Here is a 24961-nt window from a genome sequence, read left to right on the forward strand (position 1 = left end):
GGCCTGAGAGACCAGCAGCCTCCTCCAGCCGTGATGGGGCTGGGACCCCGGGCCAGCAGGGCGACTTCCCAGGACCCCATCAGTGGCCGGCCTCGGCGCCCAGGTCGTCCCCCCCAGAGGCTGCTGACGGGGCAGGGTAGGGGTCTGGTCACGCTCAGCACAGCCTGAGTGAGCACTGCTCTCAGCGGCCGATAAGGCCTGGACATGTGGCTGGGATGGGGGCCAGGCCTCCCCCGCAGGGCGTCTCCCTGTCCCCCTCGTGGGGCCCTGTCCCGCTGACCGCCAGGCTCTTCACTGGTGTCCAGCTGCCGGGCTGGTGATGGTGGCTCTGCTCCCCCAGACCTCATCGTGGTGGTGGCCTCCATGGTGGTCCTCTGCGTGGGCTCCAAAGGGCAGGTGTTTGCCACCTCGGCCATCAGGTACGCACGACTGCGGACCCGGCGGTGTGGGGGTGCGGGTGCTGGGGGGCGGCCTCTGGGCCCACACTGAGTCAGGGGCAAGCACTGGCTTCTAGGATGCAGGCTGGGACCCTAAGGTCTGGGGGCCTCAGTCTACTGATCTGTAAACTGGGGTGATCCTGGGGAGGTCCCCCCAGAAGGCTGTCTGGCCGCCCAGGGAACTGAGGAATGTGTGGGTTTGGCTCCAGGCCTGGTGTGGCCCCTGCCCTGACGCTGTGCTTGGGAAGGGGGAGGGTGGCGTGGATGGGGGGTGTGGGGTCGCCCAGAGCCCACAGGGGCCTGTCCTCTGCAGGAAGGGGGAGGGCGGCGCGGATGGTGGGGACACGGGGTCGCGGAAGGGGGGCGCAGGGTCACAGATGGGGGTCGCGGGGGCGCGGATGGAGCCGCGGGGTCGCGGATGGGGTGCGGGGTCGCCTGGCGCCCACAGGGGCCTGTCCTCCGCAGGGGCATCCGCTTCCTACAGATCCTGCGGATGCTGCATGTCGACCGCCAGGGGGGAACCTGGAGGCTGCTGGGCTCCGTGGTCTTCATCCACCGCCAGGTGCGTGGTCGGGGGGCACGCGGGGCCCCAGAGAGGTCTTGGCCTGAGCCAGCCAGGCCATCCAACCCCCACCCGAGGGGCCGGAGTCCCCCGCTGGCCAGGCAGGTGGTGTGACCACGTTCCCTCCAGCTGGGAGAGGAGACGCTTGGGTAGGTGGAAAGATGGACGTTTAATGTGGGAGAAGCATCAGGACGCCCAGAAATCGGAACCCGTGCAGACCCTGAGCAGCCCCGTGAAGGCTGGTGGGGCCAGCCTGCACCCCTTCATGAGGCCCATCCCTGCGTCTCCCTGAGGTCCTGCGGGAAAGAGAGCCGGGTGGGCGGGCCAGGGCACTGGCCTCACTCCTGGACGGGGAGACCTGACCTCGCCATTGACAAGTTGGGGAAACTAGGTTATTTTTCAAGCCCGGTGTCTGCGTGTCAGACACTCTGGCTTTTACGTGGAACTTTCAGGTAATGGTTGGAGCTGGCTGCTGGCAGGCCACCCCCGCCCTGCCCCTCCGCACGTGATGTCTGTCCGGGGCGCCCGCGGGTGCTGGCTGACGGAGCGCCCTCCCCCGTCTGTCTCCAGGAGCTCATCACCACCCTGTACATCGGCTTCCTGGGCCTCATCTTCTCCTCCTACTTTGTGTACTTGGCCGAGAAGGACGCCGTCAACGAGTCGGGCCAGGTCGAGTTTGGCAGCTACGCAGACGCCCTGTGGTGGGGAGTGGTAAGTTGGCACCTCCGGGCCGTGAGACCACTGCTCACACCGGGCCCGGGCACGTGGTGGGGGCACAGCGCGTCGCCCCGGGGCCCTGGGGTCTTGAGACCTGCCCCCCGAGTGCTTGAAGCGTGTCATTGGGCGGGCGGCCGGGCCCCACCCTGGACGCCCGGAGCCCGGCTGTCACTGTCGTGGGGCCCGTGACGCTTCTGCCTGTGAGGCTGGCTTTGCAGAGCCAAGCCTTGGGATGGAAGGCGAGTGTGCGAGGGGTATCTGCTGGGGCTGTGGCCGCAGGCTCCTCCCCCACCCCTGGGCCGGGCCCTCTAGCACAGTCCGCCCCCACCCAGGTCCCGAGTCCCCCGGCACCCCAGGGCCCGCCTCTGTGAGGCTCAGCGCCAGGCCCCCCAGCATCCCTGCCCTCGGGAGCTCATCGTCAGGTGGCAATCAGAGCCCCACCACGCCAGACCAGGGGCCTTGGGAGAAAGGGAGCTCCCCCATCCTGACGGGTGCCCGGCCCACATGTCTGGTGCTGGCCGCGGCTGGGGCAGTGTGCAGGGGCCCCGGGTTCTGCTCTGGGGGGTGGGGTAGCACTTGGCCTGCCTGTGGGTGGCTGCGGGTGCCTCAGCCATGGCCAGGGTGTCTGAACCACGCATGCCCCCCACCCCACCCCACCCCGGGTCCTGGTCATAACAGGAACCCAGCATCACTGCTGTGTGACCTCAGGGCGCAGAGGACACCCCTCAACAACCCTCCACTTGGGCCTTGTGGGGAGACAGGTCCCCACAAGGGGACTGGGTCCACTTCCCAGTTAGCAGCTTACTGGCCTGGGAGCGGCACACGTAGGGTTCTGGTGGCCTGGACAGACCCAGTCTGTGGAGGGCGGGCGGGGGAGTAGCCCTGTCTCTGGGCCATCAGCCGGGCCTGGTCCTCCTCCCTCCCTGCAGGGTGCCCTGGGCCCAGTGCCCGGGAGCATCCAGGGGCCCCAGTGCCTGGGAGCGTCAGGAGGCCCAGTGACCAGGAGCATCCAGAGCAGCCCGAGCCACAGAGTGCATGACTCCAGCCCCGGTTATGAGATGCCCGAGGTCACGGGTGGCCGATGGAGCCCCTTTGAGTCGGGGGCTGGGTGGCTGACGTCCAGACCTGCTCAGCCCAGGAGAGGAGGGGGTGGCAGGCTGCACCCTCGAGGTGGGGCTGAGGCCTGGGGGCAGTGCCGGCTCCACGGAATGGCAGGTCCAGGCTGAGCGGGGTGCTGGCTGTGTCCACCTCCAAAGTGTTTCCTTCCAGAATGGTGGCGGGGTGGGGAACTCAGCCTCGGCCCAGGGCCCCCACCCTCCAGGGGGAGGCCTGTCCCTGCTGCTCCGGGTGGGGCAGGAAGCCACTCGTGTCTCCATCCCCACCCTGGCGAGGCCAAGGCCGGGGCTCCTCATGTTGGCCGAGTCAGCATTTTTTTTCTGGAAGCTTCCAACATGCCAGGCTGACCGGGAAGGTGAGGATGTGCTGAGCTGCTCTGATGCCGCCTACGGGCCTGGGCATGGCTGGCCCCCCGGCAGGTTTGGAGGGAGGGCACTCCGTCCCCTGCCCCAGCAGGGGAGGGGTCACTTTCTGATAACAGGCGGGGCCTGTGGAGGGACACGCTGCCAGGGGCCGGGAGGCTCCCCGGGGCCAGACGGCGCGGTGGGAGGTGCGTGGGTGCGGGGGGGCTCAGTGGTGAGCGGTGCCCGGCCCCGGCCCCCCCGCCCGCCCGCCTTCCCGGCCTCTCCCTCGGAGCTGCCCCCAGCCCGGCCCCTGCAAGCCCTGCTCCCGCGCGCACACCTGTGCAAACATCCGCCCGCCAGCCGGGAAAACGGCCCCTTTGTGCCCAGCTTGGCACTGGTGCCCCAGCCTCGCCGTCAGCTGCGGCCCCAGCCTGGCTGCCACGGGCCCGGCCTGGCCATTGTTCCCGTGGGCCCTGCACCCCCGCCACCCGGCTCCGGGCAGACGACCCCCGTTCGCAGCGGCAGCGTCCCTGCAGCTGTCCGGGTGGGCGGAGCAGGCTGGGCTCGAGTTTGGGCTGTGCCCCTAGCAGGCCCTGGACAAGCAATCAGGACGTGCAAGTGGGACAGCCCGCGGGGGATTCGGGGCCAGGCGGCCCTCCCTCTGCGTGGCGTCACTGCGGGCCGCCAGGGCAGTGAGCCCAGCCTGCACCCTGAGGCTCCCCACCTGGGGCGGGCGGCCCAGGGCCTGCCTGCAGGCTGTGTGGCTATCAGGGACCCAGCATGGGGAGGCCTGCTGGCCGGGCAGGCTACCCCCATGGGTAGACGGCATCGCCCCAGACCAGCTCCTCTGGCTGGACGCGGGAGACAGACCCTGCAGTTGTGTGTCTGGGCCATGGGACAGGCCCTGCGCTGTGCTTCCTCTGCAGAGCCGGCGGTGCAGGCAGGCTGGGGGAAGCTGGCCAGGGCCGCATGTGGACCCAGTGGGCAGGCTGCCGGTGCCCCGGGGGTGGCCCCGGCACCCTCAGCCCCAGGCTTGGCCGGATGAGTGGATGCTCCTGGGAAGCGGTCGGTTCTGTCTGGGGCCCACAGGGCGGCCGCAGCAAGGTGAACCACCAGAACTGTGCTCGCTCTGCCTCGAGACAAGAAGTCAAGATCGAGGCTGGCGGCCTCCTGAAGCTCCGGGGAAGGGTCCTTCCCACCTCTCCCAGCCTCTGAGGCCCAGGCGCTCTGGGGCCTGTGGCCACACCTTCCGTCTCCCATGGGGACGCTGGTTGGTGGGTGCAGGGCCCACCCAGGAGCTCAGGACTATCTCCCCTCAAGCTCGTTAACCCAGTCGCATCGACAAAGACCCTCTTTCCAAGCAGGCCTGTGTTCCGAGGGCCCAGGGGCACATGGACGCTGGGGGACCCTCCTCTGCCGGGGACAGCATTGTCCCAGGAGGACATCACAAGTCGGTCCCTCCGCTAACTGAGCCTCGGTTTCCAGGCCGGGGTCCCCTCCGCTCCCCCCGCCCTAGGTGGGGCGCCTGACGCGGGGGTGAGAGCTCCCCACCCCCTCCCAGTGTGGCGCCCCACGCCTGGCTGCTGAGGTGTCGGGGAGGATTTAAGACTTTCTTCTCTGCCCTTGGAACAAAATGCGTTTGTTTGTGTTAAAGTTTGAGTGGAGGGAAAAGCAGCTTTTGCAAACACGGGCTTCTCTGTGGAGCGCCCGGGGGTCTCTCGGATCCGGAGTTTGCCAGGCCCTGTTTACCCCTGCATCTAAATTTAGAATTGGGAGTGAAAAGGGTGGAAGCCGCCCTGCGTTCCAGCGCCGTTTAAAACTGAGTCTGACTCCGGTTCCTTGGCTCCAGAAGGTTCCACTTCCCAGGCCGGACTGTGTCCTGGCAGAGTGAGGCCAAAGGGTCTGGGGGCTGCATGGGGGGCTGGGTGAGGACAGGGCCCCCCAGACGTTCACAGGCAAGGTCTGTTGGCACCGCCCAGTGTGGGGGGCCCATCTGGAGTTGGGGAAACTGAGGGCCCAGGGAGCGGTGGGCTGCCCCCCACCCCCCCAACCGTGCAGTGTCCAGGGCGCCTCCCCTGCCCGGACTGCGCAGAGGCGCGGGTGCGCTGCAGCTTAGATGGAGGGTCCACAGGACCCCAGGCCACCGCCAGCTCTGAGTCCCTCTTGCACCTGCTGTCAGCCACATCGGCGGCTGAGACCATGGGCGCTGAGAGCCCGGCCAGAGAAGGGTCTTCACAGCTGGGGTTTGCGGGATGAGTAGGGTCCACAGGGCAGGTCCGTCTCTCCGTCCTTACTGTCCGGGGATGGCTTCTTTCGTGGACTCGGCAGGCCCAGGGAGGGTGGTGTTCAGGCCTGGTTTCCTCTGGGGTGGGGTTCAGCCCTTGTCATCTGGAGAAAGAACTTTCCGGCATCAGTGCGAGTGAAAGAAGCCCGGTCAGCATCAGGAAGACAGGCAAACAGGAAGCAGCGGGTGACCCGGCCAGGAGCTGGGGTGGAGCCGCGCTGACCCGCCGAGCGGCCCTGGGCCTCGCTGGGTGTAAGGTGGGTGCCCACTTCCGAGAGCGCGGGGAGGCTTGTCAGCAGGAGCGCGGAGAGCCTGGGATGTCCGGCGTGTGGTGTAGTTACTCAGTCGTGCCTGACTCTCTGTGACCCCGTGAACCGGAGCCCACCAGGCTCCTCTGTCCTTGGATTTCTCCAGGTGAGAGTACTGGAAGGGGCTTGCCAGTTCCTCCTCCAGGGGACCTTCCCGACCCAGCGATCGAACCTGGGTCTCCTGCATTGCTGGCGAATTTTTACCATTCGAGCCGCTGGTGCCCAGCGAGGGTTCAGTAAAGGCTGGTTGTGCATTTCAGGGGCCATTACTGCTCACGGTTCTCCTGGCGACCCTGCAAGCTGGATGCCAGGCAGTGACCTCCCCCAGCTGATTCACACTCGAGTGTCCATGGCCACCGAGGTCCATCACGCCCCTCAGCCCTGCTGGTCCTGAAGGTCCCACTCCCTGCGGCCCACACATCGTGTGTGTGTGTGTGTGTGTGTTTATGCCGCTAAGCATGCGGCCCTTCCTGACCCCTCAAGGCTAGCAGCAGGCGCGGGTGGCCCCAGGCACACCAGGCAGCCAGCCCTGGGGCCAGGGCAGAGCTGGGACCGTCTCAGTTTCCCCATCTGTAAAACAGGGCGGCAGCAAGTCTGCCGAGAGAGAGAGGCCACGATCCCAGGAAGGAGGCTCCTCTTCCCACTGCTTCAGAGATGTCCCTTGGGCGACGGGGCCTCTTGACCCGGCTGGTTCTCCCCACCAGCACATCCCTGAGGTCCTGTGTGTGCAGGGCACGGGGGCCTGCAGGGGTCAGCTGCCCGGGCCACACGTGCTCAGAGACTTGGGTGCGGACGGTCATGATTGGTTGTGGTCAGTTGTGATCCTTGCGCCGTGATCCCCGGGAGGCAGGGAGGGCCCCCTGAGGAGGAGACGTCTGAGCTGGGCACCCGGGGCAGAGTCTCCAGGGCCTCTGCTGAGGGGCTGTGGGCCTGGATGTGGCCTGGGCAGGGCCCAAGGGTCCACAGCATCCCGCCAGGGGCTGTGTGGGGCTCCCTTGTGCCCCGCAAAGGAGGGAGAGAAGCCCTGCCCCCGCGGCGCTGGACCCGTGGCCCCCAAACTCCTGTGCCTTCTTGGCCAGGGTGATCACAAGCTAGTTTCCAGGAGGGAGAGGGGGTGCTTGTGTGACGAGGTGCCCCGGGCCTGGGTGGGTTTCGGTGGGTTTATTTATGATTTCCCTTGGAAAAGAAGCGCGCTTGTTTGGGGGGGTGTGTTTGCTTTTGTTTTTACCCTGAGTTTGCAAGCCTGGCTGGGTGGGCCCCTCACATGCTGGCCGCTGTCCCTCCAAGCCGGGTCGAGGTCTCTGTGGGCAGCCCCACGGTGATGGGTGCTGGGCCCCAGGACCGCTGTGCCCACCTTTCGCCACTCTGAGACAGTCCTGATGCCCCACGCCCCCGCCCCACTCTCTCTGCACCTCTCCTCCCCCAGGGCCACCCTCTCCCTGGCTCCGTCTCTCCAGCCTCCTCCCTGAGGCTGGGTGAGGCGTGGACCCCCCAGCGTGGCAGCCTCTAGCCTTGGGTTTGTCCTCTGCCCCCCTGCCCTGGCATCACAGTGAGGAGCTGGGGATGTACACCCCTGGTTTGGTGCCAGCCTGCACACTCAGCAGGGCTGAGACCCCGTCAGACGGTCTGGAGCTCACGGCATGGCTGCACCTTGGCTGGACAGAGCGCCCCCCCCCGGCCCAATACAAGCACCGCAAGTCCACTTCTGTCCTCGCCCCCATGCCTGGCCGCCCCTTCCCGCCCTGGACAAATGGCCATGGCCCGTGGGGTGGCGGCAGGCTGACCACGTTCCCAGTGGAGCGGGGCTCCTAGACTGGGCCTCCCACGTCCCCCGCAGCCTGCTGGCGTCCAGGAGGCAGCTTTAGCAAAGAGGAAATGGAGTAACACCCATGCAATGTACTGGGGGGACAGGCAGGTCCTCTGGAGTCTCCCGTCCTGGAGGAGAGACCCCGGCCGAGGCGCCTCCCCGGGTCTGTGCCCAGGGGGACGTGCAGCTTGGCATTCCGGATCGCCTGCCGTCGGGGGGACGTGCAGCTCTGCATCCCGGATCGCCTGCCGTCGGGGGCGAGCACACAGGCTGTAAACAGCCCATTCCCGAGCTGCTTGTGTCTGTGAATTCAGGAAAAACAAACAGCTCTGCGGGGATGGGCCGTTTCCTCCGAGAGCTGGAAGGATGTCGTTAACTCGACAAAGAAGGTCTGTGACAGGGTCTGAGGAGCCCGGAGCGTGCCCTGCACCGGGGGGCGGGGGACACCTGGCTTCCCACACGCGGTCCTCCCCAACCCCCGAGCCCAGATCACTCTTGGTTCCTGGGGCCTCGTGCCTCTGTCCCGGGCTTCCGAGCCATTGCGTGTGCCCGTCTCTGTGTGGACGCCTGTGCTGGTCTCATCTGCATGGACACGTGCGGACCCTTCTGCAGAGCTCGCCGAGCATCCTGGCTTGGGGGGCCTGGCTTAGGGGAGGCCCAGCCACCCGTCACAGGGCTGGGTACCTGTGCTGACGGGACAAGCTGGGACTCTGGGCACCCTGGGTCCCCTTGCCAGGCTCAGAGCCCACTCCTCGAAAACCCAGCAGGCAGCCCACGGCCCGGGCTCTGGTGCAGGCAGGTACAGCCAGGGTGGGCCCCGGGAGCCAGCCTCAGACGCCAGCAGCAGGCAAGCCTGTGGTGGGATGGGGGGCGTGGGGGGCAGCGGCCTCCACCCCGCTGTCTCGGTGCATGCCCTGGACCTACAGCCGCCCCCCGCCAATGGAGAAGAAGGCTCATCTGGTTCTCCCAGAGAAAAGGGTGCGTGAAGCATCTGCCACCCAGGCTGGCGTCTGGAAGCGGCGTGCCATCTGTGGCCAGGCTCTCTGTGGAGGATGGGCCTTGGGGGGCGGCTCCAGGCCTCCTGGGCGGTGGGCCTCCTTGGGCATGGAGTGGGGTGGCGCGGGCAGGCCGAGCGCCCGCGCACATGCTGTGGACTTGCTTCCTTTGCAGCGTTAAGTCTGGGGGACCAGACCCTGTGGACTGGGGCTCTGGCCTCTGAGCTGCCTGGCCCATCGGCGCAGAGCTCTCTCCTCGGCCTTTGCACACGCAGGTCTCAGGTGGAGGGGCTTCTAGCTGGACAGACGCCCATCCTGAGGTCCTGGGGCTGACCGCCGCCTGCTGTTCATCCTGTCTGCAGGTCACGGTCACCACCATCGGCTACGGGGACAAGGTGCCGCAGACGTGGGTGGGGAAGACCATCGCCTCCTGCTTCTCTGTCTTCGCCATCTCTTTCTTTGCACTCCCGGCGGTAGGTGCTCCGGGTTGGTGGGGCGTCTGCACGGCCCCTCAGCCTCCTCTGAGCTCTGGGGGCTGGCGGAGGTGGGGGCCGCCCTGTGAGCAGACACCCACAGGTGGCACACTCAGACTCCCCAGCTTGCTCGCCACACGCAGGGTCTCTGGAGGCACTGACCTGGTCTGCAGGGCCCGCAGCGCGGAGCCAGGCCCAGGGCACCCAGCCTGCCTCCCACTCCCACGTTTGCAGGGCATGAGCCTGCCTTCTGTCCTTGCAGGGGATTCTTGGCTCCGGTTTTGCCCTGAAGGTCCAGCAGAAGCAGAGGCAGAAGCACTTCAACAGGCAGATCCCGGCAGCAGCCTCGCTCATCCAGGTAACGCCCCCATGGCCTTGGCGCTGTCGTCTGGTCATCCGTGCACCTTCATCACCCAGGGAACACATGCTGTGTCTGCTCGGGGAACTGGGTGCGGCCCTCGGCCCCCAGAGCGGCTGGACCCTCTCCCATGGACCCTCTGGAGGGTGGAAGGGCAGCGGGCCAGGGCACAGACTCGCCCGCCTGGTGTAACCCCTGTCCCGGGAGCTGTGGGACGATGCTGGCTGGCAGGAGGCACGGGGCTGGGGAGCCCAGCTCCCCCAGTCCTGTGGGCCGGGCTGAGGGACGAGGACGCAGCCTGGCCAGTCCTGCTGTGCCCACTCCTCTGGACCTCCGGCTGCAGTGGCCGCCGTGGTGTGTGTCCTCACCCTTGTCTGCGTGGGGGCAGGTCTGGGAGGGAAGTGGGGGTCAGCAGGGGGCCGTCCCTCTGGGAGTCAGGGCCTGCCTGTGAGCACCTGCGGGGCTTGGTCCTCCCGGCTGGGGCCTGGTGACTCAAGAGCACGGGCCACATTCTGGGCCTACCTTCACCTCCCAGAGGCCTGCGTCCCTACGGGGCCGGGGTTCAGAGCGCTGGGCCTTCGGGGGCGGGGTGGGGGCTGCAGCTGCCCTGAGGCCCCTTGTCCCCCCTCCCCCCAGGCTTCCGTGACGAGGCTCCAAGCCCGACAGCAGTGGGGAGAGGCAGGTCCCAGAGGCAGGCGGCCCTGAGCCCCTGGACGTGGGCCCCAGGAACAGCCTGGAGCCCCAGGCAGGCCTCTCAGTGCCAGTGAAGCCTAGGCACAAGGACCCCTGGAAGATGGTGGAGTCACGAGGTGTCCGTCAGCGGCCACCCAAAGCCAGGGAGCAGCAGGAGCGGGCCCGGGGCTGTGGGCGGGGGCCTGGAGCAGGGTCATCACCTCCTGTCAGCCCGGCCATGGGCCCCCGTGCCCAGCAGGGCAGCCTGGGCGCCCAGAGCTGAAGGGCTTCCCGGGTTGCAGCAGCAGCCGCAGCTCAGCGGAGGCCTCTGCCCTGTTCCTCTGGAGCCTGTCCGGAACCACCGTCTGGGGCCGGACGCTAACCCTGGACAGGAAGGAAGTGGAGGCAGCGGCCCCCGGGCTGGGGGCTCGGGCCCCTGCAGCTGGTTTTATGGCCCCACAGCCTCTCTCAGGGAGACCATAAATCAGGCGGCAAATGGCCTCCCTGCAGGAAGGGGTTCACGGACTTCCCATGGGGTGGGTGTGCAGCCTCCCGCGCGCCTCCCAGGGGGCGGGAGAGGCCTGGAGGGGGATGAGGGGCGGCGGGAAGCCCAGCCCTGCCTGGGGGGCCGGGGCACGGCACCCGGCTCCGGTCGCAGGGGCATCACCGCCCAGGAGTGCATCCCTCCCGCATCTCCCTGGTGCCCACGGCCAGCAGCGCCCTATGACCTCCTGGCTGCCCTTGTCATCCCCAACACCCCCCTTCCTCAAGGTTACCCCACATGGCAGCTGCCATGGGGGTTTCTAGGCCTGAGACCTTCACCCACATGCCGTCTGGAGGTTCCCAGAAACTGGGGGTCCCCGCCAGCGGGATGCTGCCTCCTGGACACTCAGTCCTGCCTCTGCCGGCCCGAGGCCCTGCCCCGCGGCGCTCCCTGCGAGTGCCCCATTGCAGCATCCCCGGGGCTGGACACAGAGGGACGCGGGTTCACAGGCTTTTGTGCTGTCTGAGTGTGTGCCCCGCCTGGGGAGGTGGGGGCGGACCCCCAGCCTCGGGAAGGGGCTAGTGGGCAGGACACCCTGAGGCCTAGCCAGCAGCGGGGCCCAGCAGGCAGTGTGGCTGCAGCTCGTGGGGCCCGCAGGTAACAGCCGCCCCCTCCCGCTGGTTTCAGACGGCGTGGCGGTGCTACGCAGCGGAGAACCCGGATTCCTCCACCTGGAAGATCTATGTCCGGAAGCCGTCCCGGAACCACGCTCTGCTGTCCCCCAGCCCCAAGCCCAAGAAGTCCGCCATGGTAACCGCCGGGTTGCAGTTGGGGGGAGGCCACGTCCCGGCCAGGATTGGTCCCTGAGCCTTCAGTCCAGTGTAGCGCATCGTCGTGGGCACTAGGAGTGTGCACCATGCTGGGCTCCTGCCATCCGGGTGGCCCAGGTCTGGCCCCGGGACTGGCCACGCCAAGGCCAGCACTGGGAAGGTCAAGAGGAGGATGATGGGGACAGGCCCGGCTGGATTCTGGCCAGCCCTGCTGGGGTGGGGGGCTCTCCACGGGGCCTTGGTTTTGGGCTGTCTGTGCTGGGCAGGTTAGCGCTGCAGTGGCTGTGGCTGCCTGGCTCAGAGAGGAGGGTCCTGGGGTCTCAGAGAAGGGTCCTGGGGTCTCAGAGAAGAGGGTCCTGGGGTCTCACAGAAGAGGGTCCTGGGGTCTCAGAGAAGAGGCTCCTGGGGTCTCACAGAAGAGGCTCCTGGGGTCTCACAGAAGAGGGTCCTGGGGTCTCACAGAAGAGGCTCCTGGGGTCTCAGAGAAGAGGGTCCTGGGGTCTCAGAGAGGAGGGTCCTGGGGTCTCAGAGAGGAGGGTCCTGGGGTCTCAGAGAGGAGGGTCCTGGGGTCTCAGAGAAGAGGGTCCTGGGGTCTCAGAGAAGAGGGTCCTGGGGTCTCAGAGAAGAGGGTCCTGGGGTCTCAGAGAAGAGGGTCCTGGGGTCTCACAGAAGAGGGTCCTGGGGCCTCACAGAGGAGGGTCCTGGGGTCTCAGAGAGGAGGGTCCTGGGGTCTCAGAGAAGAGGGTCCTGGGGTCTCAGAGAAGAGGGTCCTGGGGTCTCAGAGAAGAGGGTCCTGGGGTCTCACAGAAGAGGGTCCTGGGATCTCACAGAAGGGTCCTGGGGTCTCACAGAAGAGGGTCTTGGGGTCTCAGAGAAGCGGGTCCTGGGGTCTCAGAGAAGAGGGTCTTGGGGTCTCACAGAAGAGGGTCTTGGGGTCTCAGTATAAGGGAGCTGAGGCAGGCCTGGGCGAGACTCCCGAGAGAACAGGGCAGCCGGCCCAGCATCGCCCTCCCTCCGGCCTGCGCCCACACCGCCCTGGAGAGATGCGGTTCCCCAGGCGCTGGCTACCTGCGAAGCCTCTGCAACCCACCGTTTCCTCTGCCAACACTTCTCCCAGACCCCAGCATGGCCGGCGGGCTTGCCTCCTCCCGGTCACCACCACAGAGACGCGTCCGCCGGCCTTCAGTCTGTGCGCCCACTCCCCGGGCTCTGAGCCCCCGCCGGCCACAGCCCGCATTGTCCCTGACCTGCGGTGTTCCTGTCTGCTTACTGTCTGCTCGTTGCTGTCCGCCTGCCCCGGGGGGCTCTGAGCTCCCAGGGTTCGCTGGCAGCACCCACGCCGCAGCCCCCCTGCCAGTGATGCCCGGCCTGGGCAGGTGCCCCGAGGGTGTTGCCACCGGTGGTTGGGTGTCAGCAGAGGGCCCGGCAGGGGACGCCCAGGACCTGACCACTTCCTGTCGTCCGGTTTTCTAGGTAAAGAAGAAAAAGTTCAAACTGGACAAGGACAATGGGGTGAGCCCAGGCGAGAAGATGCTGGCGGTCCCCCACATCACCTGTGACCCCGTGTCGGAGGACCGGAGGCCCGAGCCCTTCTCAGTAGACGGCTACGACAACACTGGTGAGGAGCCCCCGCTCGCGGTAGGGGTGGGGGCAGGCCCACCCTCAGCTCTGAGCCTTGGGGGGGTCTGGACGGCCTCGCGTCCCCCGACCAGTCGCTCTCATCCTGGGGACCACTGGTATTGCCACATCTGCCCCATCAGAGCGGCCCCTGTCGCTTGTGGAAGTCCTGCCCTGCCCTGCCCTGGGCGCTGGGTTTCTGGGAGCCAGGCCCTGCCTCGGCCGTGCTACATGCCTGGCGCCCAGGCCTGGCGGAGCGGAGGGGCTCACGGCTCACGTGGACCCCTGTCCCAGGTGGCGTGGGGCTGGGGGTCCCAAGCCTGTGTGGTGCTGATGGGTGCCTGGCGCCCCGTCCGCTGGGTTTGTGGGTGGCTGACCCGTGACGCGTCCTCCGTGTCTGGGCATGGCTGGTGGAGGGCGGGAGGTGCTCTGGGAGGAGCCACGGCCCCTCCGCACCCCTGAGGATGTCTGTGGGCATCCTCTTTGGGAAGCTGGGTGTGCAAGACCCAGCCTGGGTGCCCGGGGTCTCCTCACATACCGTCGGGCCGCTGGGACGTGCCGCCCACCTGCCCGCTGCCATGGGCACAAAGGATGATTGTGCCCGCCATCCGGATCTGGGGCAGGACCATTGTCCCCACGCAGATGGGGGCTTTCTGCAAATGCTAATGCTCAGGTTGGCGCGGGGCGGAGCCGCGCTCACTGTTGGCTGAACGCGGAGCCCCCGAAATGCGGCGTCCATTCAGCCCGCGCGGCGTTGTGGAGTCCTCCATGCCGCCTGCGGAATGTTAATGAGGGACACGGGCCGGGAGGCAGGCGCCCTCTGTCGAAGGCCCCCGCGCGGAGGGCCTTCTCCTTCCCTGCCAATGAGATAAGTCCGCCCAGCCCAGAGCTGCCGGATTTCTGGAGCCTGAGCTGTCGGCCGGGCCCCGGGGATGCAGAACGGCCCCACCCAAGGGGTCCTTGAGGCTCCTTGGTCCTCCCCGCTGCCCCAGCAGCTCTGGGGAGCCCTGGGGTGGGACCAGGGGTGCTCCTCCGGAGTTGGCGCCGTCACGGGGACAGGCCCACAGCCCCACTCCCAACGCTGGGCACCACCCACTAGGCTGCAGCCCACTCCCACGCCTGACCCTGACTTGAACTGAACCTCTCCGCTCCACACATGTGGCACGCACCCCCAGCCCTGCCCACGGTACCTGCCCGCGTCCACCCGCATGCCTCTCCCCACCGCGGGCAGGGCTCTCTGTCTCAGGCTGGCACTGCTCTGGGTTCCCGTCCTGTGACTCTGGGACCCCGGGTCCCGGGCACAGCCGGTCTGTGGGTCCCAGCGTCCTGTTGAACCTGCTCTAATCCCCGGCAGCGGCCCCGTCTGCAGCGCCGAGGAAGGGCGCGGCGAGCGTCAGGACAGAGGTGTTCAGGGGTTGGCCGTTCCTCTGCCCGGTGACCTGGACGCGGTTTCCCGTGGTTTCCCCCCGCCTCCTTCCTGCAGGGCTCCCACACGTGCAGGAGCTGTTTCCACCCGTGACCTTGACCAGGCCGGTGCCCTGGGCCTGAGTCATGACCTGAGCCAGCAGGTGTTGGATGGGCCAGATGGCAGAAGGCCCCAGAGCAGGAGTGGCCACAGTCAGCCCCGTGGGGCTTCCTGGGGTGGCACCCGTGGAGCGGTGAGCAGGACTTGGCCGGCACCCTTGGGTGGGACTTTGGGGCAGGTCAGCTGGGAGCCTGCAGTGATGGCATCACGGTGTGGGGAGGAGGAGAGGAGGCAGAAACCAGCTGGAGGGGGGACCTGTGGCCTCGGGGGCTCCCCGGGTATCGGCGGAGTTGGGGGCAGCGTGACGTCTCTGGGTGAACCGAGCTGTCTGCTCTGATCACAAGGACTTCAGACAGAGAATTTCAGAGAGTGGAGGGCAGGAGCCTGCGTGCCCGCTCTGTGGAGGGGCCACGGCGACGCACAGAGACCTCGCCTGCTCTGGGGGTTTGCGGCTCCCACTCAGGCCGTCTCCCACCCGCCAAGTCCAGCCTCTTGGCTTCCCGCGTGTGGGGGCTGTGTGCGCCCCCCGGTACTGACCAAGGCCGGCCTGCTGCCTGCCTCCCTCGCCTCCAGCCGCCTGAGCGGCGAGCAGCGGGCGGACGGGTTCTCACGCCGGCACCCGCCTGCTCTGGGGCCTGCTGCGCCGTGCTCGGGTTTGACTTTGCAGACCGTCCTCGGCATCGGCGGCTCACTGTTGGCAGTGGCGGCTCGTGTGTGCTGGCAGATCTGCCCGTTTCTGTGTCTCGGTTGGAGTTTCATGTCCTTCTTCCTGAGGCCGGTGCTCTCTTCTGGGACCGCCTGTCGATGGCCCACTCGGTGTCTGCTTGTCTGAGATTTCTGTATTTTACCTTTGCTCTTGAACCATGGTCTAGCTTGCTAGAACAATACAGGTTGAGATCTATATTTTCTTTAATTTTTAAAAAAACTTAAAATTGAAACATAGTTGATGTACACTGTACCAGACACACAGCAAAGTGAGTCACATATATATATATTCTCTTTGTCATCTCCTCCATCGTCGGATACAAGAGATCTGCATTTTGTCTGGACAGGCAGGGAGTCCAGCGCCAGCTCCCAGCGGGTGTGCCCTCTTGAGCTGACCGTCATCTGCAGGTGACCCTTCCTCTGTCCTGACGACCTTGAACGCCTTCTCTTTGACTTTGGTGTTTTGTAGTTTCACGACGAGGTGCTGTGAGCCCTGACCCTGAGGGTCTGTGTCTTTCATCCCGGGGCAGCTCAGCCCTGCTGTGTCACGGACTGCCGCCTGCCCTGACTGCTCTGGTCTCCCCTGGAAGCGTCCGCCCGGCCCTCCCGGGCAGCGTGCCTCGCCGCCTCTCGTGCGGCCTGTCTCTGCCGCGGCGCGGTGCCCCCAGGGACTGCCGTCTGGCGTCTCAGTTTCCACCTGTTCCATCTCTCCTGTGTGTCCTCATGCGAGGGTCTCATATGCTTGGTCTTAGCATCCTGTATCTTCCTCGTGTCTGACGTCACAGCTTTGAGCCCCTGGAACGTGCTGACCCCACCCTATCCGTCCTGGAACAGCATCAGCTGCGCTGATGGAAGAGTCCGATTCTTCTCGCAGTGGCCTCTCCGATGCTCGCCTCCTCGTGGGGCTGTGGGCTGAGGCGGCGACTGTGGACGTTTTGTGTCGGTGGGCTCCTCTGGGCTCTGGTTGAGGGGACGCTGCTCTGGAGAGGCGACCCCATGAAGCACAGCAGGACCTGCGTGGGCTGGGTGTATAGGTGTGGGGTCTCCCAGACGGCTGGCGTGGCGGGCCCTGTGAGAGCGAGTCTGAGCTCGCGCACCGCTTGCCCTCTAGGCAGACAGCCCGCGGCAGATGGCTGCGCTCCCCGCTGCTGGCCGGGGCGAGGCTTTGCCCGGGCTCCGTGTGGCTTTGTCCGCATCCGCCTTTGACTCTTGGTTCCTCTTTTCGAGGTGGAGCCTCAGCTGCCGGTGCCTGGCGCGTGGTTTCAGGTGCAGCCTCGTCCCTCCGGGGGGCCGTGCTGTCCACACTGTGGCTACTCAGATGGGCGGCCCGGGCAGCCCGTGGGTCAGAGGCAGGCCCACCCACTTGCCCTGTCCCCTGGGAGGACACGTCCCCGGGGCCAGGGGAGCGCCGCAGTGCCCACAGGAAGGTTGCTCTGCTCCGGAACTTGCAGAGACATGCTTTCACTCTTCTTGCCAGAAACTGAAGTCCTCCTGGTGACGGACTGGGCTGCTCCTGATGAGAGAGGCAGGGTGTCCCTGCGGGCGGAGGCTGGGAGGGGACGCTCTGGGCTGGGGCTTCTCTGTGCATCCCTTGAATTCTACTTTTAACACAGACTTGGAGACCCCTTCCTCAGATACTGAATCACAGTGCTATGGGGAGGCCAGGGGTGTGTGCTGGTAACAATGCCCCGGTCACCCCGAAGCCAGTGGCCTGGGAAGCAGCATGGCTGTGAGAACAAGGTGCTCCTTCCGTAACACCCTGGCCGCGTGCCGCTTGCTCTCACCTGGTCTGAGCTGCCGTGTTCGGCACGAGAACGGATTCCAGGTGCCCTCCTGTTGTCCACCTGTCTGTCCTGGTCTGAGGGTGTGGTGTTCTCCTGGCTCCAGTCACCACACATCACTCGCGCAGCCCCAGGGTCACGGGGAAGGGGTCCCATGAGGTCTTGCAGGCCGGGTCCTGGGACCCCTCTAATAGATGTGGGGATCTGGATGGGCCTGTGACCCCTGCAGTAGGTGTGGGGGTTCCAGATGGTCCTGTGACCCCTGCAGTAGGCATGGGGCTTCCAGATGGGCCTGTGACCCCTACAGTAGGCATGGGGGTTCCAGATGGGCCTGTGACCCCTGCCGTAGATGTGGGGGTTCCAGGTGGGCCTGTGACCCCTGCAGTAGGCATGGGGGTTCCAGATGGGCCCCGTGGGCATGTCCTCACCTCCTGGGCCATAGCCTTCTTGTTGTCCTTCGCCCCCGGCCCCTCCTCTCAGCCCCAGGGCTTCGCCAAGATGGTCTCGCATTCTCTTCCTCACTGCCTTCCCCTCTGCCATCTGCCCTGGGCAGCCAGTGAGCAGGTTATCAAGGGTACCTGCCTCAGGCCCGCTCAGCGCCCCAGGATCCCCATCCCCTTGGGCTGTTGTCCAGATGCCCCGGGTGTCTCATGAGAACCTGGCCCTGACACATCTGCCCGCTCTGCCCCCTGGCCCTGCGAGGCACCCCATCTGCACCACGGCCAGGCTTTTCCACCAGGACCCCTTTACCCAAAGGTCACCTCACCACTGCCCACCTCTTCATGACCAAAAGCTGTCCACTCCCAAACTTCAAGAGTTTCTTTTTTTTTTTTCTGATTAAAAATGTGGCATATGCTCCTTGTGAATCTATGAGATGCACACAAGAGAACAATGAAGAGAAACAAGCCCCAGTTGTCTCAGCGCCCAGAGAGCAACTGCTAAGCTCTGGACAAATGTCCTGTCTCCTCAGTTTGAAGAACAGACACACCTGTTCCGCCTACACTATCCAGTATTGTTCCTACTTCTATCGCTTGTGATATGATCATTTCCAAGTATCGCTTTAAATTCTTGTAGAAGGGGTTTTTTTGCTCTGTCCACTCACATGTGGTTTTGTGCTCCTGATGGTCTGTCTTTGGAAGGGTCTGCAGTGTGATTCGGAAATACAGTGGGCAGGGATTCCCTGACGAGTTTCTGATTTTGCTGAAATTGGATTCAGCAATTTACCATTTTGATTGGTGGTGTTGCTGGCTTTTAAACTCTGACAAAGAAGAAATAAAATCCCCAATTAGAGCATATTTAGGAAAATAAGAACAAAGACACTCTGTATCAGATCCTATAATCTACAAAGTATTTAACGATGACTACTGATTTATATGATGGTACAGCATATGTAAATATGACTTTAAGTCCAGTAGCCAAAAGGGAGAAACTAATGAATGATATACAAAAGGCGAAAGAAACAAATCCAGGATTAGAACTGGGGATTTTAATACAGCTGTCTTAGAAGCTGATAGAACAAGTAGACAGAAAAGCAGTAAGGATAAGTGTGTGTGTCTGTTCAGTCATGTCCAGCTCTTTGCGACCCCATGGACGGCAGCCCGCCAGGCTCCTCTGTCCATGGGATTTTTCAGGCAAGAACACTGGAGTGGGTTGCCATTTCCTCATTGAGGGGATCTTCCCGACCCAGGGATTGAACCCGTGTTTCCTGCGTCTCCTGCATTGCAGGAGAATTCTTACCTGCTGAGCCATCGGATGGAGCTCAGAACAATACTTTCAACCAAGGTGGCCCAGTGAACACTCCAAACAATCCTTCTAGCAGCAGCAGAGCACACACTGTTTCCGAGGGCGCACAGAACGTTTACCGAGATAGAAGCAGGTTCTGAGCCACAGGACGAGTCCCAATCCGTTTAAAACGACTCAAGTGATATATACAGTGTGTCCTCTGACCACAGCAGAATTAAATTGAAAATCAATAATAAAGAGACCTCTGGAAAATCCTCACATATCTGGAAACTAAATAACATGCTTCAAATAGCACAGGACCAGAGAAGAAATCCAAATGAAAACTAGAAAATATTTTCAACTTGATGAAAAAAAAAAGTACGGCGTATCAGAATATGTAGGTTCTGTTAAGGGCAGCACCAACACGTGTGCCAGAAAAGAGCAGGGCCCAGCCAGCCTCCGCTTCCGCCGCAAGCAACCAGGAGAAGAGTAACAAACTCAGCCCCAAAGAAGCAGAAACAAGAAAATGATAAAGGTCAGAGCAAAAGCAAATGCAATGGAACACACAAAAACAAAAATGTGTATATAATGAAACAAAAATATGATTTTTTAAAAAGAAAATCAAAACAGTTGATAACCCTCTACCCAGAAATATCTGGAGCAAAAGAGCATACACCAAGTGTCAGAACTACAAGATTCGGTACAGAGTCTATGGATGTGAGGAGGATCATAAGGGACCAGTCTTTAAGTTCAGCAACTCAGATGACATGGGAAAGTGTCTTGAAAGATGTAAACTACCCAAGATAGATAACCCAAAGAGTTCTCTGCCTGCTGATAAAATCAAAGTTATAGTTGAAAATGTCCCCCCAGACATTCTCCAGGACCACGTGGCTTTACTGCTGAATCCTGCCAAACATTTAAGAAAAAATAAAATCAATTCTAGACAGCATTTTCTGGAAAATTAAAAACTGGGGAAGAGTTCCAAGCTCACTACAGAAATGAACAAAACTGATTCTGAAATTCATACGGAAATACACTGCATGTGACCTAGAACACAAAAACAACTTTGAAAATGAAGAAAGCCGAAGCACTGCACCAGCAGTGTGCTTGCATCAAGATAAGCAAACAGGCCAACAGAACAGCCTCGGCAACCCAGAGAAGCCTGCACATTTATAGACAGCAGACTTTTGACCAAGATACAAGGCCAGTTTGGTAGAGAAAGGATAGTCATTCCAACAAACAGGGTTGGAACAACAGGATATGCATCTGCCAAACGAATGAACCTGGATCTACATCTCATCTCATATATAAAAATTAACTCACAGTCTGTCATAGACCTAAATGTAAAGTCTGAAAATACAGAATAAAACATAAGGGAAAAAAATCTTTGTGACTTTGAGTTAAAGATTTCTTAGACATGGCACCAAAAACAAAAGCCATCATTGGAACAAATTAATTGAACTTAACAAAATTACAACCTTTGCTTTGAAAGACACTACTAAGAGAATGAAAAGACACACCAGAAATTGGGAGGAAGTATTTTCAAACCATACATCTATTAAAGGTCTTGTATCCAAAATATATGAGCGACACTTAGGACTGTATGAAGTGAAAGTTGCTCAGTCCTGTCCGACTCTTTGCGACCCCAAGGACTACACAGTCCACGGGATTCTCCAGGTCAGGATACTGGAGTGGGAAGTCTTTCCCTTCTCCTGGGGATCTTCCTGACCCAGGGATCAAACCCAGGTCTCCCACATTGCAGATGGATTCTTTACCAGCTGAGTCACAAGGGAAGCCCAAGAATACTGGAGTGGGTAGCCTATCCCTTCTGCAGCGGATCTTCCCGACCCAGGAATCAAACCAGGGTCTCCTGCATTGCATGCAGATTCTTTACCAACTGAGCTATCAGGGAAGCCCTATGACTGTATAGTGACAACAAATAAAAATTGGCAAAAGCTTTGAACAGAAACTTCATCAAAGGAGATTTATAGGCAAGCATATAAAAAGATACTCAGCATCATTATTGTGCTCAGCTGTTCAGATGCATCCGACTCTTTGAGACCCCACAGACTGCCTAGCTCCTCTGTCCGTGGGATCTCCCAGGAAACAACACTGGTTGTTAGTCACACAGTCGTGTCCGACTCTGTGATCCCACAGACTGTAGCCCACCAGGCTCCTCAGTCCATGGGATTCTCCAGGCAAGAGTACTGGGGTGGGTTGCCGTTCCCTCCTCCAAGGGATCTTCCCGACCAGGGATGGAACCCAGATCTCCTGCACTGCAAGAAGATTCATCTGAACCACCAGAGAAGCCCAGGAATACTGGAGCAGGCTGCCATTTCCTTCTCCAGGGCATCTTCCCAACCCAGGGATCAAACCTGCATCTCTTGTGTCTCCTGCATCGGCAGGCAGATTCTTTACCACTGGCGCCACCTGGGAAGCCCCCATTAAATTATTAAAAGTGAAATTGTTAGTCGCTCAGTCCTATTTGACTCTTGTGACCCTCATGGACTGTAGCCCGCCAGGCTCCTCTGTCCATGGAATTCTCCTGGCAAGAGTGTTGGAGTGGGTACCCATTTCCTCCTCCAGGGGATCTTCCCGACCCAGGGATCAAATCCGGATCTCCTGCATTGCAGGCAGATTTTTGTCATCTGGGCAACTATTAGGGAAATGCAAATTAAAACCACAGTGAGATACTACTGCACATTAGTATATTGGCTAGATTAAGAAGACTGACCATACCAAGGGTTGGTAGAGAGGCAGAACTCTTAAACTCTCCTAGTGAGATGCAGAATGGTGTAGCTGCTTTGGAAGACAGTTTGGCCATTTCCCAAAATGTGAAATACAGGCCTGTCATGTTATCCAGACATTCTGTTACTAGGTATTTGTCCAGGAGAAATAAGAGCAGATGCACAAACTGGCACTTACACATTGAATGTTCATAGCTGTCTTATGATAAATGGAAAACACCACAGAGCCCATCAACATTTGGATAATTTAGGTTTTAGAATATCCATACTGTGGAATACTACTCAAAAATAAGAAGCAGCAGCTTAGATGAACATCAAAATAATGATGATGAGTAAAAGAAGCCAGACCAGAAAAGAGCACATGCTGTCTCAAATTTATATAAAACTCCAGAAAATGCAGACAAATCCAGTGTGACAAAAAGATCTGTGGTTGCTCTGGGATGGGGTGGGGGGATGGGGACCTTGCTGGGAGGAGGCGGGTACAAGGCAGCTTCTGAAGGGTGATGACTGTGTTCAACACACCGAGTATTGAGTGGTTTCATCGAATGTCAAAAATTACTAAATTGCATACATTAAACATGCAGTTTATTGTATGTCAATTACAATTTAATGAAAAAATATAGAAAATATACTTGTCTTAGCAGAAAAATACCAAAAGTAATTTTTTAAAAAATATTTCTTTGGCGATTTCAGGGCTCAGTTGCAGCCCACGGGCTCAGTAGTTGTAGCACGCAAGCTTAGTTGCTCCGCCGCGTTGGGATCTTAATTCCGTGCTGTCGTTCAGTCACTAAATCCTGTCTGACTCTTTGCGACCCTGTGGGCTGCAGCACACCAGGCTCCCCTGTCCTTCACTATTTCCTGGAGTCTGCTCAAATTCACGTCCATTGAGTCGGTGATGCCATCCAGCCATCCCATCCTCTGCCGCCCCTTCACCTTCTGCCTTCAGTCTCTCCCAGCATCAGGGTCTTTTCCAATGAGTTGGCTCTTCACATCACATGGCCAAAGTACCGGATTTTCAGCTTCAGCATCAGTCCTTCCAATTAATATTCGGGGTTGATTTCTTTTAGGATGAACTGGTTTGGTCTCCTTGCAGTCCAAGAGATTCTCAAGAGTCTTTTCCAACACCACAATTTGAAAGCATCAATTCTTTGGTGCTCAACCTTTCTTATGGTCCAACTGTCTCATCCATACATGACTACTTGGAAAACCATAGCTTTGACTATACAGACCTTTGTCAGCAAAGTGATGTCTCTGCTTTTTAATATGCTGTCTGTGTTAGTCATAGCTTTCCTTCCAAGGAGCAAGTATCTTTTTCTTTGAAGGCTGCAGTCACCACCCACCATGATTCTGGAGCCCAAGAAAATAAAGTTTATCACTGCTTCCACTTTTTCTCCTATTTGCCATGAAGTGAAGGGACCAGATACCATGATCTTTGTCTTTAGGATGTTGAGTTTTAAGCCAGTTTTTCACACTCCTCTTTCACCCTCATCAAGAGGCTCTTTAGTTCTTCTTCATTTTCTGCCATTAGAGTGGTATCATCTGTGTATCTGTGGCTGTTGCTACTCCTCCCAGCAATCTTGATTTCAGCTTATGACCTAGCCAGCTCAGCATTTCACATGATATACTTTGCACATAAGTTAAATAAGCAGGGTGACAATATGCAGCCTTATATTCCTTTCCCAATTCTGAATCAGTCAGTTGTTCCATGTACAGTTCTAACCGTTGCTTCTTGGCCTGCATATAGGTTTCTCAGGAGACAGATAAGGTGGTCTAGTATTCTCATCTCTTTAAGAATTTTCCAGTTTGCTGTGATCCATTTTGTCAAAGACTTTTGCATAGTCAATGAAACAGAAGTAGGTGTTTTTCTGGAATTCCCTTGCTTTCTCTGTGATCCAACAAATGTCGGCAATTTGATTTCTGATTCTTCTGCCTTTTCTAAATCCAGCTTGCACACCTGGAAGTTCCTGGTCCACACACTGCTGAAGCCTAGAGTATTTTGAGCATTACCTTGCTAGTGTGTGAAATGAGTGCAATTGTATGGTAGTTTGAACATTCTTTGGCATTGCCCTTTTTCAGGATTGAAATGAAAACTGACCTTTTCCAGTCCTGTGGTCACTGCTGAGTTTTCCAAGTTTGCTGACATATTGAGTACAGCGCTTTAACAGCATCATCTTTTAGGAATTCCATCACCCCCGCTAGCTTTGTTCATAGTGATGCTTCCCAAGGCCCACCTGACTTCACGCTCCAGGATGTCTGGCTCTGGGTGAGTGAGCACACCATCGTGGTTACCTGGGTCATTGAGACCTTTTTCGTACAGCTTTTCTGTGTATTCTCGCCCCCTCTTCTGAATCTCTCTGCTTCCGTGAGGTCCCTGACCAAGGATCAAGCCTACGTCTCCTGCCCTGGAAGGTAGATTCTTCACCACTCGACCACCAGGGAAGTCCCCAAAAATAATTTTTAAAAATTATATCTTGAGGAAAATAGTTGCCACTCATATCATAAACATAGGGCGCATTTCAATATATTAAGAAGCTCTTATAAATCATGAAGACAAAAGATACAAAAACAGTTCTCAGAAAAGAAAATACCAGTCATTCTTAATGATGAAAAGATGCTCAGAACCTCACTTACAAGAAATGCAAATTAAAGCAGCAATGGAATTTTTAGCTTCTCTGATTATTAAACATCAAAGAGTTGATAATACTTTATGGGTGAATGTACCGGGACAGCCTCCACCTCAGTTATTGATGTTGGAAGGTTAAGTTACTACAACCTCTATGGAGACAAGATAATTTCAATGAAATGAAAAACACATATACCCTTCAAACCCTTACAGAATTTTATTCTACACTGATATTACACATTTACAAAATGATCCATTTCCACAATACTGATTTCTGCAATTGTTAAATAGCAAAAGACAGCAAATCACAGACCTATCTTCGGTTGATGTCTGCATAAAAAAAGTATCGTGTGTCTGTTAAACACCCACTGAAACCATGAAACTCTATTCTCAGTCCTGGCGAGAGACCTCCCTGACATCTGACCCCAGAAATAAGAGGGGCTCAGGTTCAGAAGTGCAGGAAATCTGCCATCAAGTGTGTGTAAATATGATGTTTTACAAAAGGTAACTGTCTACTTTCTTCTGTGTTCTGGAACAGTTTGAAGAGCTTTGCAATTATCTTCTCTTTAAAGGTTGAATATTGGAATTAAGTTGTAAAACTATCTGGTTGTAAAGCCATGTTTTAAAGGAGATCTTTAGTCTCCTCCTAGTCTGTTTTATGGTAATTTGTTCTAAATAAATTTACTGCATCTTTTGGGGTAATTTATTCATTGCTATTTAACTCCTCGAGGATTTATGTTGCCATTTGGTAACAACTATTTGTCTCTTTTAGTGATTTTATGTCTTCTGTATCTCTCATCTCTTTTCCCTTGCCTGGGCTTTTATGGTTTTGTCCTTTTTCCTTCATCAAATTC

At 59.5% G+C, this 24961-nt stretch overlaps 1 protein-coding gene across 4 annotated transcripts in view; it reads left to right on the top strand.

The window, feature by feature from the left end:
- KCNQ1 (potassium voltage-gated channel subfamily Q member 1) overlaps positions 1 to 24961 on the top strand; it is a 364451-nt gene that overhangs the window by 93388 nt on the left and 246102 nt on the right. For all 4 annotated transcript variants that reach the window (XM_043452116.1, XM_043452115.1, XM_043452118.1 and 1 more), the window contains exons 4-10: positions 341 to 419; positions 903 to 999; positions 1570 to 1710; positions 8933 to 9043; positions 9306 to 9401; positions 11245 to 11367; positions 12861 to 13005. In XM_043452116.1, the coding sequence (XP_043308051.1) occupies positions 341 to 419; positions 903 to 999; positions 1570 to 1710; positions 8933 to 9043; positions 9306 to 9401; positions 11245 to 11367; positions 12861 to 13005 (792 nt within the window). The remainder of the gene's footprint in view (positions 1 to 340; positions 420 to 902; positions 1000 to 1569; positions 1711 to 8932; positions 9044 to 9305; positions 9402 to 11244; positions 11368 to 12860; positions 13006 to 24961) is intronic.

The sequence above is a fragment of the Cervus canadensis genome, chromosome 29 (genome assembly GCF_019320065.1).
Source record: "Cervus canadensis isolate Bull #8, Minnesota chromosome 29, ASM1932006v1, whole genome shotgun sequence".
Taxonomy (NCBI): Eukaryota; Metazoa; Chordata; class Mammalia; order Artiodactyla; family Cervidae; genus Cervus; species Cervus canadensis.